This window comes from Brachyhypopomus gauderio, chromosome 18 (assembly GCF_052324685.1).
Source record: "Brachyhypopomus gauderio isolate BG-103 chromosome 18, BGAUD_0.2, whole genome shotgun sequence".
NCBI lineage: Eukaryota > Metazoa > Chordata > Actinopteri > Gymnotiformes > Hypopomidae > Brachyhypopomus > Brachyhypopomus gauderio.
The window spans coordinates 17,475,310-17,493,270 of record NC_135228.1 but is presented as its reverse complement, the minus strand read 5'-3'; the positions used below and the strand labels follow the sequence as shown (position 1 = coordinate 17,493,270).

The window sequence follows — 17,961 nt, the reverse complement described above, 5'->3', positions numbered from 1 at the left end:
ACGCAGGCTGTCTAGGAAGCGCTTGCCACACAGCTCACAGCCATAGGTCTTCATTCCGCTGTGCAGCTTCCTGTGGAGAGAGGCAGGGCAAAACAACATCAGGCCTCTGCTTCGCAGCCAAGTCCATTTATTTAACTTGCACAAAGACGCCGCGCCCGGAGCCCCCTGCCCCCCCCATCCCCCCCGAGCACACCGCGTACGTGATTTGATTAGGGTGCCGAGCGGCGAAGACAGAACGGCGTAATTTCACCCCGCAAATAGGACAGGAGCTGCCGTCCACACCGCACTGTTTACTGCAGCCGGGAAGGAACGGCAGGACCAGAATGCACTGTGCGCCAGTAAAACTGCTGGCCATCACAAGACAGATAAATCAAAGCGGGGAAGAAGGCATAATGACAAAATAGCTCTTAATCCAAAAACGCAGACACCCAAGAGCGGATTAAAGCAGACTCCCTTAAGAAAGTAGGAAGTGATTTTCTCTGCGCGACATGAGAGGCACGCTGTTAAAATTCTCAAGATTTTAAAGTGCTATTGTTCATTCACACAGGTCCCTCAGTGCGAATGAAGGGGCTCTTTATTTTAACAGAAACATATAGACGCCCTGTGAGCCCCAAGACAGTGTGCATTTACTCAACTACAGGGTGGGCTGCCTTTTGTGCCCCCCCCCTCCCCAACCCCCAACCCCTTTTTAAAATCCGGTGGCAACCTCTCTGGACAGAAAATCTAACATATATTGTCTTAATTATACCATTTCACACCAGTGGCAAAGATGACCAATCACAGTGGCTCTAGCCTGGGTACAGACTGGCAGAGATGACCAACCACAGTGGCTCTAGTCTGGGTACAGACTGGCAGAGACCAATGACAGGGTTTCCAGCCTGAGTACAAGAAGAGAAAGAACCTTGCGCCCATTTGAATTTCTTGGTAACATGTTTCACGGTTAATCCAAAGGACCGTGCTAGATGCTGGGAAGTAGCCTATATGCAAAGGTTTTGAGGCTATCACGATTGCAGCAATTAGCATACCAGCCTGACCCTGTGGCCTGGGTGGGGATTAGCATGAACATGTTCCTGTGTGTGTCTTTCTCATGGCTGACAACAAAGAGCAGGATTTCTGAATCTTTAACCAGGCCAGTCATCACAGCCATTGCGTCCTCACTGAGATAAGCCGACAGGACACATGAAGAGTCAACACTATGGGATTAGCAAACTCAGGCTGGTTAAAAGCTAAGTGACTGACGCCCATAAATAATATCAGCCCGAGCCCGGGCAGGTACGCGGCTTTATTGTTTTATGGATGCCCTTGCTTAAGAGGGCCGCTGAGGGCCAACAGGCCACTGAGAGTCAGAAAACTGCCAGTGTGTTACAAGCGCCGAGCTGAATTAGCTTTTATTAGCATACTTACAACATTTAGCAATTGATTCCAGAGTAGTAATTAGCTCATTGTCTGCACCTAAGTGCCAAAAGTATGTGTTTAATGAGGAATGAAGAAATACACCTCTTGTTTCTAAAAAGTTTAAGGAACAGTTATTGCCAAATATATGGTTACAAAATGTTTGCAAATAGCGTATTAAACGTTCAGCTTCTAGTCTGAAAGACCTGGGGAGAATATTCAGGGGAAGAACCGTGAACCATAGGTGAATGATAATTATGTCTGGTGGTATTGCTACTGTCCAGCTCAACTAATTGGTCATCAAATGACCACTCAGCAGTGGTCTTTTTGTTACGAGCCGTGCTCATCCACACCACAGACTTCATTGTGATGATTTACACATTTTTGTAATGCAGGCTGGGTTTACATGCATAATACCAGATCTTCTAAAGCAAGGAAGTGTGGTCTAACCTCAGAGAGAATAAACTGATGGAAAACCATTTTGGGCTCAGAGGAGAAAGGAGGAAAAAAAAAGAAACCTCCAGAAAATAAACAAAAGACTAGGAGGAGGGGGGGGGGGGGGGGGGACGGGACGATGACAACAACAACAACAACAAAAAATCCTCTTGCAAAGCGTCCAAAATCCTGATGGCTGTCTTCTAGATGGGGATTGTGGAGACCCAGTGAACAAAGGGAAGAATGAAGCTTCCAAGCCCTTTGGCAAGCTGTAAGTAATTAAAAAGGCCTGTAAACGCCTCCCAGGATAAAGGGCACTTCAAAAGGCAGGCGGGCGAGGGAGTGGAGTGGGGGGTGGGGTTCTGGGGCGTGGGGTGGAGCTGGGAAAAAGCCAGGGGTCTGGGCACCTTTGGGAGACAGAGCGAGACTGTCCTGCCCAGGGATCCAGTAGGGAGAACTCTCACTCAAAGGCCTTTGTGTGCCCTCAATCTGCTCATTGTCCTTCTGCGGAGGCTCTAGAGGAGAGTGGCAGGAGTGACGAGAGAGTGACGGAGAGCACACGCTGTCAGAGTGACACCACGCGTACGGAGGCCGAGCCCCGGCCCTGATGGAGGCCCGATCGGTCACCTAGAAGACTTCGCATGTCAGGAATTGAGCTCTCAAAACCAACATGTCTAGGACGGTAGTTCTTCATGGGTTCTGTGGATCATTAACAGGTTGAAATGATATATCTGGCTAATGAGAGGCTCTTTGACATGTGTGCTTTAACCTCCTCAACAGTGCAAGTGTAGGGACAGGGCGACTCCACAGCGCTTACGCACTACGCATTACCTTTGCTTAATGTCAAAAGGCCACAGCTAAAGGTTGTGAACTCCAGATATCATTACCGAGTTGTATTTTCTGTTCAACCAGAAATGACCCCTGTTTAAGGGACACACACATGCATGTACACGTGTGTGTGCACGCACACACACACACCCCCAAACACCCCTGATATGTGTGGCAGCTCCTTTACCCCTCAGGTCTCTGTAACCAGCTGTGCTTTTAATTTGCCGTAGAAACTATAGATGGAAGGTGTGTGTGTGTGTGAGAGAGAGAGAGAGAGGGGGGGGGGACTTGCCTGAAACAGACTGACTGTAGTCATTAAGGAAGCCGACATAAAACTCTTTCAAGCCATTTGCTCGTTTAATAAGCGACTTTGTCCAACAGTCAGTTTTGACAATGGCAATAAATTTCAAATTTATGTCAACAAAACATATGCTGAACACCTCATTTCAGAGGCGGAGTGGCGTGCGGGCTCGTAAATCAGGGCCGTGTTTGAAAGTGGAGTAGATTACGGGCCTGTGTTATTGAGCTGTGACAGCTCGGCCCGGAGAAATCGGAACTTTCTCACTCTGCTGTGGCCCCTGGGCCGTCCATCAACCGCAGGAGCTGCCGTGTCACAGGGCCCGCCCACTGCCCCGCCCACTGCCACCCCCCCACAGCGCAGCCGCACTGCACTGCTTACGTTGCTCTGCTCCTCCCCAAAACACACCATTAGGCAGCCTGACAGCACTTACCCACCACATTCAGACGATGAACCCCGTTGATAAAATCCATAAAACAAAACCCAGAAGGAGGAAAGGCTATGCTGCTGAAGCACTATACCTCCCTGTGAGGATTAATCATGCTCCACTATCCATCATTTACCATCCTTTTCTGGGTTCGTTTGCCCCACAACCCCTTCCCAGCGCCGACCCCTGCTCCAGATTCAGGTACTGAACGGGGCCTGGTGACCGGGGGGGCCTGCAGGGCGCGTGGTTTACATGCACGGCGTCGGAGGAACAGAGAATGAGGCCAGGCGAGCCGAGGCGAGGCGGGGGCACCGCCTGGGAACGTCCGGCTACGGCGTGCAGCCAGCCAGGCCCCCCATTCACGGGCCTCGCAAGGTCCCGCCCGGGCCTTCAAAAGCAGGCCAGCTCATGTGCACACTCAGATTAAGGTATTTTTCAAAAGGGGGCCCGACAATGTGCCTGAGAGTGCCAGTGAGAGAGAGAGAGAGAGAGGGGGGGGGGGGGGGGTGTTTGAGGTGGATTGGGTGGGGTATATGGGTTGGGGGTGGGGGGTGGGTGGGGTGGATTGGGTGGGGTATATGGGTTGGGGGTGGGGGGTGGGTGGGGTGGATTGGGTGGGGTATATGGGTTGGGGGTGGGGGGTGGGTGGGGTGGATTGGGTGGGGTATATGGGTTGGGGGTGGGGGGTGGGTGGGGTGGATTGGGTGGGGTATATGGGTTGGGGGTGGGGGTGTTTGGGGTGGATTGGGTGGGGTATATGGGTTGGGGGTGGGGGGTGTTTGGGGTGGATTGGGTGGGGTATATGGGTTGGGGGTGGGGGGTGTTTGGGGTGGATTGGGTGGGGTATATGGGTTGGGGGGGTGTTTGGGGTGGATTGGGTGGAGTATATGGGTTGGGGGTGGGGTATATGGGTTGGGGGTGGGGGTGTTTGGGGTGGATTGGGTGGGGTATATGGGTTGGGGGGGTGTTTGGGGTGGATTGGGTGGGGTATATGGGTTGGGGGTGGGGGGTGTTTGGGGTGGGGTATATGGGTTGGGGTGGGGGGTGTTTGGGGTGGATTGGGTGGGGTATATGGGTTGGGGGTGGGGGTGTTTGGGGTGGATTGGGTGGGGTATATGGGTTGGGGGTGTTTGGGGTGGATTGGGTGGGGTATATGGGTTGGGGGTGGGGGTGTTTGGGGTGGATTGGGTGGGGTATATGGGTTGGGGGGGTGTTTGGGGTGGATTGGGTGGGGTATATGGGTTGGAGGGTGGGTGGGGTGGATTGGGTGGGGTATATGGGTTGGGGGGGTGTTTGGGGTGGATTGGGTGGGGTATATGGGTTGGGGGGGGTGTTTGGGGTGGATTGGGTGGGGTATATGGGTTGGGGGGGGGTGTTTGGGGTGGATTGGGTGGGGTATATGGGTGGGGGGTGGGTGGGGTGGATTGGGTGGGGTATATGGGTTGGGGGGTGTTTGGGGTGGATTGGGTGGGGTATATGGGTTGGGGGTGGGGGTGTTTGGGGTGGATTGGGTAGGGTATATGGGTTGGGGGTGTCTGGGGTGGATTGGGTGGGGTATATGGGTTGGGGGGGGTGTTTGGGGTGGATTGGGTGGGGTATATGGGTTGGGGGGGTGTTTGGGGTGGATTGGGTGGGGTATATGGGTTGGGGGTGGGGGGTGTTTGGGGTGGATTGGGTGGGGTATATGGGTTGGGGGGGTGTTTGGGGTGGATTGGGTGGGGTATATGGGTTGGGGGTGGGGGTGTTTGGGGTGGATTGGGTGGGGTATATGGGTTGGGGTGGGGGGTGTTTGGGGTGGATTGGGTGGGGTATATGGGTTGGGGGGGTGTTTGGGGTGGATTGGGTGGGGTATATGGGTTGGGGGTGGATTGGGTGGGGTATATGGGTTGGGGGGGGGTGTTTGGGGTGGATTGGGTGGGGTATATGGGTTGGGGGGGGGTGGGGATCCCAATCTGTCAGTCTATCATGCTGCTTGCTCTTAATAAAGATCTCAGTCAGGTGTTGACAACACACTGCCACAACATTACCATAATGATGATTAATGCTAATTGACTTTTCTATAGAACCCCTCTTCAAGACGAAGGTTGACTGACCCCTCCAATTAAAGTGTCTTAAAGAGAAAAAGAAAATAAAAACGGTAAAGGTTTAATCCTGAAAAAACGTATTCATAAATATACAAACAGCCACCATTTCAGTCAAGCCACACAGAAGTTAAAAGCAAAAAAAAAAAAAAAAAAGCAAAATGCATGGTCAAAAGCATTTGCAATATATCTAAAACCTGGCAAGAGCCATTACAGTGTTCATGTCACGCTCTCATCTACGCCACATAGCTAGGCTAACTATCCCGAGCGTTTCGCTTTTATTTTAGCGGTCTTTGTAGAGAAGACCGGCGAGGCTTTTCCCCCTCAGCCCTTTCCACCCCATTAGGAGTGAATGAGGCGGGCAATGGCGAATCAGACGGCACGGGGAAGAGAACAAAACAGCAGCAGCACCGACACCAAAAAAACGACCAAACCGAAACTGAAAAGATGAGCCCACCCCAACACCCTGCGACTGTACCCGGGAGAAGCCATTACAGCGTTTATGAACCCTGCTGTGAGCACGCACGCACACACACACACGCACACACACACACACACACACACACACACACACCCATTACACTCCGACACAACAAATGAATAATCTAACATCCACTGTTCCCGCCTTTCTGTACATCCTTTAATCCTTTATCCTTTGTTTCAAGATCCCTTTTGCGCCCCCCGCCCCAGTCAGAATGTATCGAGAGGCTGGATAATGCTCGCCAGCGTGGGCTGTCCTGCCCATATCAATGACTCGGCCCTCCATCCCTGCGGCGAGACGTTCATACGAATTCCAGCCACACTCGGCCGTGCCGCTCACCCCGTGCTAACCGTATAACCGTAGCTGAGCACGGGGGAGCTGGGGTGGGGACAGGAGAGTGGAGCAGGATGCCGGCGTGGTGATGACGCCGATGGAGGGCGCTTTAAAACGCCCACACCCTCCTTCCACGGCCCTGCGGATAAGAGCTGTCCCCCCCCCCCCCCCCCCAACAACGCTGTGAGTCGCGTGGCACCGCGGAAGAAGGTGGGATGGTGTGAAATCGAACTCTCGAAGACGATGCTACTCCAATACCAACACACTCCGCCCAGAAATGGCACCGCAGCAATGAGAAACATGCAATTATCATTGGGAGGAGGAGGAGGAGGAGGTTACATGCTGTGTGGTGAAGCTTATCAATAAGGCAGGTCCTCGTTTTCCCGATCGATCCCTCCCTCAGCCAAACCTCTTCACCGCGCAGCTGTAGCTTTCTCCTGGGTTTGGGTTAAGTTCCCCCCACCGTGGGTTGCCCAGTTTGTGTGTTTTTAGCGTGCACACGCGTGTTGGTGGAGAGCTCTTAATAACAAGACAGTGAAGGCGTATTGGAAGATCGTGCCGCCGAACAAAGTTCAGTCATGTTGTCCGGAGGAGCCAAGCTGCCTCCCTACCAACGTCCTCCTGAACCCTCTTCTCCGTGTGCTCGTGAGGCAAAACCACGCAGACGTTGGGCACGACACACGTGAGGGCCCCACCAGGACCCAGACTGCAGGCAGCCACCCTAAACGTGCTACCTGGGAAAGAGAGACCGCTGTTCCTATGTTCCGCAATTTATACCCATAGCCCTCTCAGCTAAGAGTCAGAGCTAATGTTTCTTTTACCTTCAGCAGCTATATGGGCTGCGTCTGTCATTAACCCTCTGAAATGTACACGCCGACTACGCTCAGTACATTTTCCAATAAAGGACAACCACAACGTTTAAACATATCGACGGGCTTCTTGGTATATCCCTTCCTCTTGTTTTTTTATTAATCCCCACCTCCCTAGGACATTCATGTTTGCAAATATCTCCAGCTTGTGTTCAGCGATTATCAGGGGTGATTTGACAGTTTGTGACACCTGCAATAATAGCCGTGGAAGCCAATCAAGAGGGCGCGCTCCCGCAGCGGAGGTAACATAAAGGCAGGAATGTTTCGGGTTAACTCCCATCTTTAGACCTGTCAGAACTCCAGGTTAAATGCCAGCTCCAGCTCCCAAATCCTCCTTTTCTTCCATGTTCTATCCAAAACGGCAGGCTGGTTCTGCCCTGAATATAGCCCAGCCCCCCCCCCCCCCCCCCCCCCCCACACTCTCTCTCTCCACAGTTTGTTATGTTCTTGTTTTCTTCTGCTCCCATTTGTTGATCCTCAGATCTGCGGGGTTAGCGTGCGCGGGCCTGCCGCCACGCTATAAAAAGCTCCAGACGAGAGTTCCCTCTCCGCCATACATTATTCATGGGCATCACCTTCAATTGAGGGGCAGAAATCTCAAGGATGTCTAACTTTAGGTCTTTTGGTTTTGAAAAAGAAAGACAGAAAGCAGCCAGGAAGCATTCCGCCGTGTCTTGTATAATTTATTCCCTCCTCAGAAGACATCAAATGTTTGTGCCCTCTCGCGTGCTGCAGTTTATATCTGCCACGCTTTCGGGAGAGAGCCGTTTCTTCCTGTTCTAACAAGCGAGCACCTGTTACATTAATAAAGATGAAACCCAATAACAACCCAGAACACGGCGGAGTGTGCAAAAGATAAATAAATAAATAATTAAAACAAAAACAAAAAGAACAAGATGCCAAAAGTTAAGCGGCGAGCGACGTAGCGCGCTAGCGGAGCGACAGCACGGCACAGATGTTGTTTATCGTCGGAAAAACATTGCACCCCATCATATCAGTTCATATCATCAGTATCACCACCTGGTACACCATTCACTGTAAACAGCCGCGCTCGGCTCTCTGGGCAGCGCGACAAGTCGGACCGAGGCCTGCACAGACCAGTTGACGAGGAGGAGATTATCTGAGCTTTGGCTGCGACTCTCACAATATTATGCAACGACTCGAGATTGATTCAGCCGCGAGGAGCGCGTTTGCCGACAGAGCCAGGTGCCATGGTCGTTGCCGGGGGTAGAAATAACAGGTCTCGGGGGCGATTCCGTGTCTAGCCACCTTCTCTGTGTGCTCCTCGTGACTCTGTCTGTAGCCTGAGGTGGAGTAAATACTGCAACAGCACTGTGCCAATACCACGCTCCACCTGCGAGGTGATGGGAGTCCTCTGCATGGCCCCTAAGCGTAGTGTGAGGTCTCCTCACCACACTGCACAGTCACACTGGAGACAAACCTAGCACAGAGGGCCCTCTGAGGAGACCAGAACGAGGGACAAGGGGACAGAAGAGACACACACACACACAGACACGCAGGGGCCGACCATGCCAGGAATGCGCCGGATTCAATTTCTGCTGTACATGAGGTCATAATGCGGCTCTCAGGGGGATTTAATGTCACCCGGTCCGGCCGCACGGCTGTCCGTCTGCGTGAGGTTTAATAGAACAGGCCAGTGTTTCAGTTCAGCTGAGCGCTATTACCAAGCACATGGCTCTTGGCAAACTGCATTAAGAAAATTGTGAGGCAAATTTTTTGGGTAATCTAAATCAGCCCGGTGAGAACTAGATGCTGAGTACAGGGGAACGTTTGACAGCTCCTGGGCGCTGGCTATTAGAGCACTACTGACAGGGGGGACATTCGCATCAGGACGCAGGCCCCAGTCCAGCGCAGCACAGACGCTCTCCATTCAGTCTTTTGGTTTTTTTTCTTTTAACTGACCCAGGACCAGCTTATGCCAGCCAGTACATGTGGACCCTCCACACTGACTTCAGACCAGCGCAAGTCACCGGGGAGCCGTAATGGAGTGTGAGTCAGGTCCACCCTGGGCCTCATTACAGACCGCCTGCCGGTCAGGGGCGGCCGGAGGAGCCATGACTCGAGAACAAGAGCGTGAAGAGAAATCAATATGGGGTCTGATTCAGTCTCTCACAGGGAGGGGAAATCAAAATAGACTCCTGTACCAAACGAATAATCATCAGTGGCATGGTCAGCCTGCCAAGGTTGGGCACTCTAGTGCAGAGTGGAGCAAACAGAGAGAACGAGAGGTTGTTCTGCCTAGACTCAGTCTGGCTCTCCCTCACACACACACACACACACACACACACACACACACACACACACACACACACACACACACACACACACACACACACACACACACACACACACACACACACACACACCCCTCTCAGCAGAGGCGCTCTTGGAGCACACTCTTCACTGTTGGATGCAGGTGCAGTCAAAGTGCACAGACGCAGCGATCCTTTCATGAAGCCCTTTCAACTCCTCGCTCCTGTCATATTACATCACGGCGGCTGCTCCACACAGACGCGACGCCCCGCGCCACTCCCGACACGCCGCACAGCGAGATACACCCAGGCCCCGACGTCCAGCGGTGCTGCTGGCCCGAGAGAACAGCAAACCCCCCCGCATTAAATCACGTGTACCGCGCATACCGGGAACATGAATAATGCACGGAGGGGTGGAGCGTGAGCCACCAGCTGCCCCACGTCACCCACCCATCCGTCCCATTAGGTGTCAAGTCTTTCAGCAGCCGCACGTGACAAAAGAGTAATTAATAGCCCAGCGGCGGGCTCACGCGTCCCCCCGCACGCTTCAATATGTCTTCATTTGGCGTGCGGCGGGATGGCGCTTTCTCCAGGCCGCGTTTCCCCTCAGCGCACCCATCAGTCGGGGAGGAGAGGCGCAGGAGCAGAGCTCAAAGCCATCGCGCGAGCGTGCGTGCGTGCGAACGCGCCACACAGACGACGGCCGAGAGGACCTTTGCAAGGTGGCGCTCTCTGAAACACTCCAGCCTCTCTTGTGCTAGAATTATTGTGTCCACACAATTATTCAGTAATAACCACAATCAAGGGGGTTCTCAACATGCAACCCAAGTCTATACTTTTTTTATGAAGTCCTTTCATAAAAAATAAATACATATTATTCTCTCAAAGAAAAGCATTTAAATGACTTTTCTTGAATATGTCTTAACAGTAAGATATGCTTTCCTCTCGTCAGCTGAAATGAATCTGTTGTGTGGTCTGTCAGCATTCCTGAATGTGTAGTTCCTTTTATGATTTCATTCACATGTGATATATTAGTTCCTTGTATTAACTTGTTGCCAGACACATTTCCTGAGTTGAATATCGCCATATTGTGGGATTTACTGTAGAGTGCAACTCTCACCTCCAAGAGTAGAAAAGAAATACAAGCTAATAACTTTACACAGATCATTTCAGTTGAGTGGTTTAGCTTAGATAACGATCACATATAAATTCCACTTTGATACACAGACCACTTTATTCATGTCAAAAATGTAACTAATATTTGCTCTGGAAGAAAAAAAAGCACTCTTCTTTTGGCTTAATTGCTTAAAACCAATAGCACTGGAGTAATTGAATGTGTGTATGGCCTCTCACTTCCACTGTGCACTGTTCTGCCCAGCCAGTCTGCCCAGCGCTGTCCAGTGGGACAACCAGCAAGTTAGTGCTGATGGTATTTAGAACTAGGGGCAATCTCCAGAGAGGCTGGGGTCCAGTGAGCTCCTGCTCACCGCATTTAAATCAGCATCTTAACAAACGTCCCCAAGATCCCTCTACGAGCGAGGAACCCCCCCCCCCCCCCATCCACGCGTGCGCGCGCGCACACACACACACCTTCACGTTACTCAAGACAAGCAATTTGCCTTTTTTGTTGTTTGCTTGACCTAGAGAAAACAATTTCAAAGGGTCTTCCTGTGGACTTAACAGCTCGGCAAGGCAGGTAGGCAGCGGGCAGCTTTTTTCCTCACAGAAGATGAATTGGCGAGCTGTCGGCTCGAGACAGGCCGAGTAGTTGTGTTTCTGTAATGGGACACTGGAAGTGTCTTTGATTAATGAAAGAGCGATACTGAGCTGTTAGGGAGCCTTCCTACTGAAAGAGCGATTGAGACGCGGATACGCGGCGACAGATGCGGGAGCACGCCTGGGCCCGGAGGAGAGCGAGCGAGCGCGCCGCCGCCGCAGACGCGCACTCCTGGCGTATAGCGCGCGAGGGACGCGAGAGCGCCGCGATGCAGGACCCAGGCGCGCTCCAGAACCAGAGTGTCATTAGTGAGCGGCGCGTCGCGCTAATGATCCGCTCGCTGAGAGAAGCCGCACACTCACCACGAGCGAGCGGCACGACGGCCCACATCCCTGCAGTATTCTCATACACACACACACACAGACACTAAAAAATGGGGAACAAATAGAAAAATCTGGCTTACATTTTAAAAGAAAGGGCTTTCATTAATGAATGGCTGGATGGGATTTCTTCTTGCTTTTAGCGAGAACAGAGTTAATCTTCTCTGCCAGTCAGTTGTTCCATTCTTGTTTGTCTGAACCCATTTGTTCTGTCTTTTATTTAGAATTTCTCTCAGACCCCCCCCCCCCCCCCCCCCCCCCCCTTCACCGGCTTCAGTCTCAAACCCTCAAAAAACCGTGCAGTGCTCAACCAAACACGCCTTATTCAAAACATGCCGGAAAGGTTTTTTTGTTTACCCAGTTTTATGAATGCCCAACAATTCTAGGTCTGAGATACAAGAGTCCTCTGACTGGCCAAGATGTGTTCCAGCACCTACAGGGACCGTCCCCAGAAACGGGCTGGCAGCTAGGCACTTCTCCCATTACAAAAAACTTTACTTGAAGATAATACAATGATGTGAATATAATGTGTAAAAAAAAAAAAAAAAAAAGAAAGAATTGAAGAGGATAACTAGGCTGATTGTTGCTAGCCGTTTTGCTAATGTGCATTTTTTGTATGATTTTTTGGTAATCGCTTTAATGCATTTAAAGAAAGCTGATTTTAAAGGGTTGATTAGCTATCCCGAGATGCCATTTTTGGGAGACCACATAACGATTAAGGGCTTTTTCTCCAAGTGCTTGTTTCATGAGCCCTTTTCACACATCACCCAAAATGGTTCAAGATGGTAAAGGGACTAAAAGGGATTTAAACACACACGCACAAAAATTAAAAACACATTCCAATAAAGTACGTCTCTAGAAACAATTATGATTTTAAAGAGATGTGGGGTTTTTTTTGCACAAGCTCATTTTCACCCCTACAGCCCCCCGGTGCCTGAGCCTTGGCCTGGATTATTTTGGGGGGCACGGAAGAAAGGATGTTTATGTTCGTCTTGTTACCAGGCTGTGAGCTCTCCCAAGGGACGGCATTCCTCACCAAAGCATGACTAAAGGTATGTGAACCATCTGGACAAAGCCAGTGGCCACAATGCCCCTACACACCGAGCCCAAAGAGGTCTTTCATTCGCTGGCTGGGACCTTGATACGCATCTGCTCTGGAGGGGTCAACCATCATTTCCACCGTTATCAAGCGCGTTCTCTGGCTTTGCTGTGCGCCGACGGCAGTGGCTGTGAGGGGCGGGCAGGGCGGGGTCCTCTTGTTTGACGGACGATTGACGAGGCTTTTGGGATCTCAATGAAACCAAAGCTACGGGAAAATACAAACACTGGACCAGACCTGCTCAAATAAATGGATTGACTTCACAAACTGCAGAACTTAACGGAGATAACAAAGTTAAATGCTTAATTTCTGTCCTAAGTTTTATGCATTGCAGATACAAATTTCTCTTTTTTTACTTGCAGTTAGATTCCCCTCCCCCCACATACAGCTGCATTCTTCAGTATTTATTTTTAATAAAAGTGGCGACCCAAACCTCTGGGTGAGCCTGCAGTATAGCAGCGGCTGGGGAGATGGGCCTTCGAGTCAAGGCATCATGGGGAATGTGTGTATGCAGGGGCTGGACTGCAAGAGGTCTGAAGAGACTCTGATGGTCCACTTGTCTGCTTGCATCCATGTTTTGCAGAACTCATGGAGCAGAGTGTGAGGAGGATGTACCCACCCACACACACACACGACTACACACACATGCACACACACACGCATGAACCACACACTAGTCACATGAGAGACGGTAGTGGCACTAATAAAGAGGTGGATGTGATAATCAGCTCAGACAGTCCATTTGCAAATAAGTGCCTCTAGTTAATTAATCAATGTGCATTTCAACGACTGTACTGTCAAGGGCAGTCAAGTGCAGTTTGCTTAGACACTGGCTCTAGTAAACAAAACTGTCATTCATAACAGTACATATAGCACACGAAAATAAAGAATTGTGCTTATGTGCAGTCACATTTACCCAATAACTGCCCCAAAGCTCGGGTCTGTAAGCTCTCGTAAATATTCATTACCCCCAAAAAAATGCATTCAGTCCATTATCCTTTCAGTGTCGGCCACAAAACAATTCCACAATCTGAATCTGTCATTGAATTGAAGAAAATGCACATTGTTGGCCATACAAAAAGGCTGCGTGTCAGTGAAACAGCAGGGGAGGCTGTGGTGTTTTCTTCTTAATTTGGGAGATTAAAGGTTAACCTCAGACAAACTGCCTCCATTCTCTGGCCCGTTTGGAGTGAGTGGGGTATTAGGAGACGCAGCTCCATGTGCCTGGACGGCAGCGTCGAGTTCCCAGAGTCCTGGACCCTCACGGTTCTCAGGGTCTTGCAATATTGTGCCGCTTCTACATCCAGAGCGCATTATCTGCGATAAAGCCATTGAAGTGAGGAAATACAGAGAGAGCTTCCTTCATTTATTTTCTTTTTTCTTTTTAGCCCTGTTGGCTAAAGATGTGGGAGAATGTAAATGATCCAAGCTGTGACTCAGGCCTTTCATGCTACAGAGGAGAGTGAAGAACAGTGGGGAATATAATCTACTTCAGTCCTTCTGTTCACGCAGCCACGATCCTCACACGCTCATCCTGACTTCGGGAGCGACCGACTAAGGGCTTTGGTGGCGAACCAGTTGCACCGATTCACGGCTGTGAACCGAGACGCTGCCGTGCAGAAGAGGTTGGCATGGGGAGAATCTTAGCCCCCTCGCCTACAGAGGGCGCTATCATAAGAACACACTGCTTAAAGGAAACTAGATGTCTGTACATTCCAACATGGACGGCTAGAGCATATATCAAAGTCACACCACCAAGGAAGAACATGGAAAACTATTTTGAATACATGTCATATTAAATAACACTCCAAATCATTGGTTATAAGTGGCACTTTTTTTTTTTTTTTTACAATAGATTTATTTGATAAATTAAATGTTTTTACCGCATTAATTAAATACCATTGAAGGTCAGAAAAGTGGTTTGACCGAAAATGGTTGAAAGTTATGCAAGTGAGGGTGCAAACCTAAACTTTACCCAGCTACAGAAAAAAAAAGTTTCCATTGCTTGAGTTAAGGGGAAGGAATTTATGGAGGGAAGGGCTGAGGTGGGGTGGGGGGGTGGGGGTCAAAGGTCAGGCCTAGCACTCAACAGTCAGCCTAAAAGCCCAGATAAGAGCTGAAAGCATCCTGTGTGTAGCTGATACCAGCCCATGGCCAAACAGATACAGTAAAGCTTGACCAACTGGAATCCAGCACTTTAAGAGGTGCAGTTTAAACAGTGGACAAGTTGAGCTGGACATCAATTCCTGAAACGTCAACTGGATGTCAATAAAAGGTCAGGGAAGGTCACCGTGCAACTCAACACTCATGGCCAGGCGTCTAAAGGTGACTATTTGTGTATCAACGCTGAGACTGCTTATCTTCAGCACGCAAGGCAGAGGTGGAGGCCACACGTTTCAGAGGTCCGTGCCGCCAACAGCCCTTTGCTCTCTGCAAGGGCGCCATGCCCGTCTCTCCACACGTCATGTCGAAAAAAATCCCCCTCAATCAATTAGGGTTTACAGGCCTAAACGAAGAATTACATCAAGCGCACGGAAGCCATTTGCATGCTGTGGAGTGAACACGCCGCCTTCATCTAGATCAGACGCAGTCGCACGAGACGGGGGGACCTGACTGGAAAACCAAGCAGTCATCAGAAGAGCATTCATTCGAGAGAAGACACCAGCAGATACTTCTGGATAGACGGCACCCTTTAACGCAAGAGCCGAGGAGTCAGACGGGTCTTAAAATACCCAGGAAAGCACACGCAACACATCACGAGAGAGTAAGAACAGACGCGTTTGACAGGCCATCTTCCAGAGTAAGTGCCATTTTTGAGGAAGCACCAGTGAGCACTAAAGCTAAACCAATCAGTGTGAGAGGTCTTCCTTCCTCTCACGTGCAACTTCCTTTGTGCTATGTCAGATGCCAATCAACAGTGGAAATGACTGGTCTCAGCCGAATCTGTGCATGTGACGCACGGTGGCATGGGCGCACACACACACACACACACACACACACACACACACACACACACGTGAGCATGACACTGCAACTGTTACAAGTGTTCTTATACACACTTACCGCAAACCAGTGCAATCCATCAAACAACTGTGGCAAATATCACTGCGTTGCCCAGACTGACCATACAGGAATTTGCTTAATAGAAGACTGGATTTGCTATTCATGAATTTCACTTTTGAAATGACTTACATGTCAGGAAGGGGGAAAAGAAAACAGCAGGTTTGAACCCTGTGGCTGGCGTGAGCTCCTCCTCGTTTCACCAACACACACACACACGTACACACACACACACACACACACACACACACGTTTTTTTAGCTCATGGAAATGGGATTGTTTCAAGACTGCTGGCGTGCACCCTGTTGGCAGTGTGTAGGACACCAAACACAAGCATGCACAGGCAACACTGTGACTGGTATTTTACCATTAAAACAATGGCCAAATTTAATTAGCCTCATCCCAAAAGAAGCCTCTCTGGTATTGTATGAGGGGGCTGTTTCCCAGACTACAAGAAGGCCATATGCATGTACTAATTGATGAAATAACATTTTCCTAGCCATACCAGCAGCGTCTAGATAGGATCTATTTTTGAATGTGTCTGTAGACATCAGGCATAGCCATAATATTTCTCTCCTAGGCAGCGATGCTGTTAGTGCAGAATGAAAGGCAGGGTCGTCCCTCATTAGACGTGATCTGCCTGCATTGATCCCAGCAGCCGAGCAAAATGTCACCTTAATTAAAATGTGCCTGTGCTGAACCAGAGCGTGTGCAGGAATCGGAGTACACAGTCGTACATGCTGGGATTCACCTCTCCATACGCACGCACCCACAATATACGCACACACCCCCATTTACCCACTCAGATTCTCCTACGTCAACACTGCCGTGTTCAACACTGGTGGATATCATATTGCATTTTCACTTTTTTTTTCTACGCATCTTTTCTGTTGCGTCACAGAAACAAGGGTCAAATGGTGGATTTTATTTGTCTAAAATGGTCAAACCCTCAGAGCTGCGGGTACATTCTGACGGTTGGCGTTGAACAAATGCAAAGGGCACACCAAACTCTGCCTCCAGAACAGAACACAGGGCCCTGGAGGAGCTCCAGGTCCAATCAGTGCCAGTCCAGCTTTGGTTCTGGACACGGATCCAGCTGCGTTTGTGTTTGTTCTCTACAGGATGACGCTGCCGTGCCCGGTCAAGCGTGATCTCGGTACCTTTCCGTCAGAGCTGCTCCAGGAACCCAACCCCGCCTCCCGAGTCCCTGCGTCCAGCCCCCGCTGGGGGACTCGAACCACACCACGTGCGGCGCCGACCTCTGCCCTCTGGGCTCACGCCGAGACTGCCCCGTCTCTCCACCTCTGCCAGGGTGAGAAGGTGTGGAAGGAATTGCACTCGCATTTACATGCGCAAGCCATTTCAGGAGGAATGTGCAGTCTACTGATCTTGATCAAGCAGCATGCTGTTATGGGCTCTGCGTGCCCCGCCACAGGCTGCTGAAGTCAAATTAAGATGCACCAGACGCAGTGCATCTATTTGGGTCATAACTTGTTCCAGTGGTGAATAACCGAGCATTCAAAGGGACACATAAAGCTTGTAGTTCATTTTAATTTCATTACACTATCCAAATCATTCCTTACTCATTACTACAGCGCTGCTAATAGGAGCATATAAAAGCACAGGGCCGAAAAAGCCAGAAACGTTTCCAGCACGGAGGCGGCGGACGCCGATTTAGTTTCGTGTTGCTATACGGGACCCACCACGGCCACGGGGCTGGGCAGCTTGTAAAAATATTAGCGGCGGCATTCATCAGAAACGGAGGACCACTCTCCGGAAAGGGAGAGGCCGAATAAGGCGAATCCTGGTCTGTAGAGTCAGGAGAAGCTGGCGTTAGATGACTCCAGCCTCTCGGCTACGGCGTGCGTGCCCAGGTGCTATCAATTTGCCCCGGCGTGCCGTGGAGCAGCTTCAAGCTGACATGTCCGCCTGCACTGGGGCTGGAAACACATCAGTGCTGTGGGTGAACCGAGCCGCAACACACAGACACCACACCACACCGCCACCACACCACACCGCCAATATCCTCTCATCCATCACCCCACCCACCAGCTGCCGCCCCGGCTGGAACAGCCTCACGCCTCAGTATGGCCGACCACCAACGGTCGGAAATCCATAGCACCAACAAGAAAAATGGGTGTTTGTCCCGACGTGACTAATTGGCACCGTAAATAGTATTTAGAATTAATCACAAGCCAGTAAAATGAGTATTTTTGGATAACAAAAGTCTTGTATATATAAAAGTCTTGCTAGCTTTCCAATGCTTTTATTTCGTTTCATGAAGTGTG

At 50.5% G+C, this 17,961-nt stretch overlaps 1 protein-coding gene across 1 annotated transcript in view; it reads right to left on the bottom strand.

Annotated features, from left to right (window-relative positions):
- Window positions 1-17,961, bottom strand: part of zbtb16a (zinc finger and BTB domain containing 16a) — an 80,470-nt gene that overhangs the window by 45,814 nt on the left and 16,695 nt on the right. Inside the window, exon 3 of the mRNA XM_076979445.1 lies at window positions 3-70. Within this exon, the coding sequence (XP_076835560.1) occupies window positions 3-70 (68 nt within the window). The remainder of the gene's footprint in view (window positions 1-2; window positions 71-17,961) is intronic.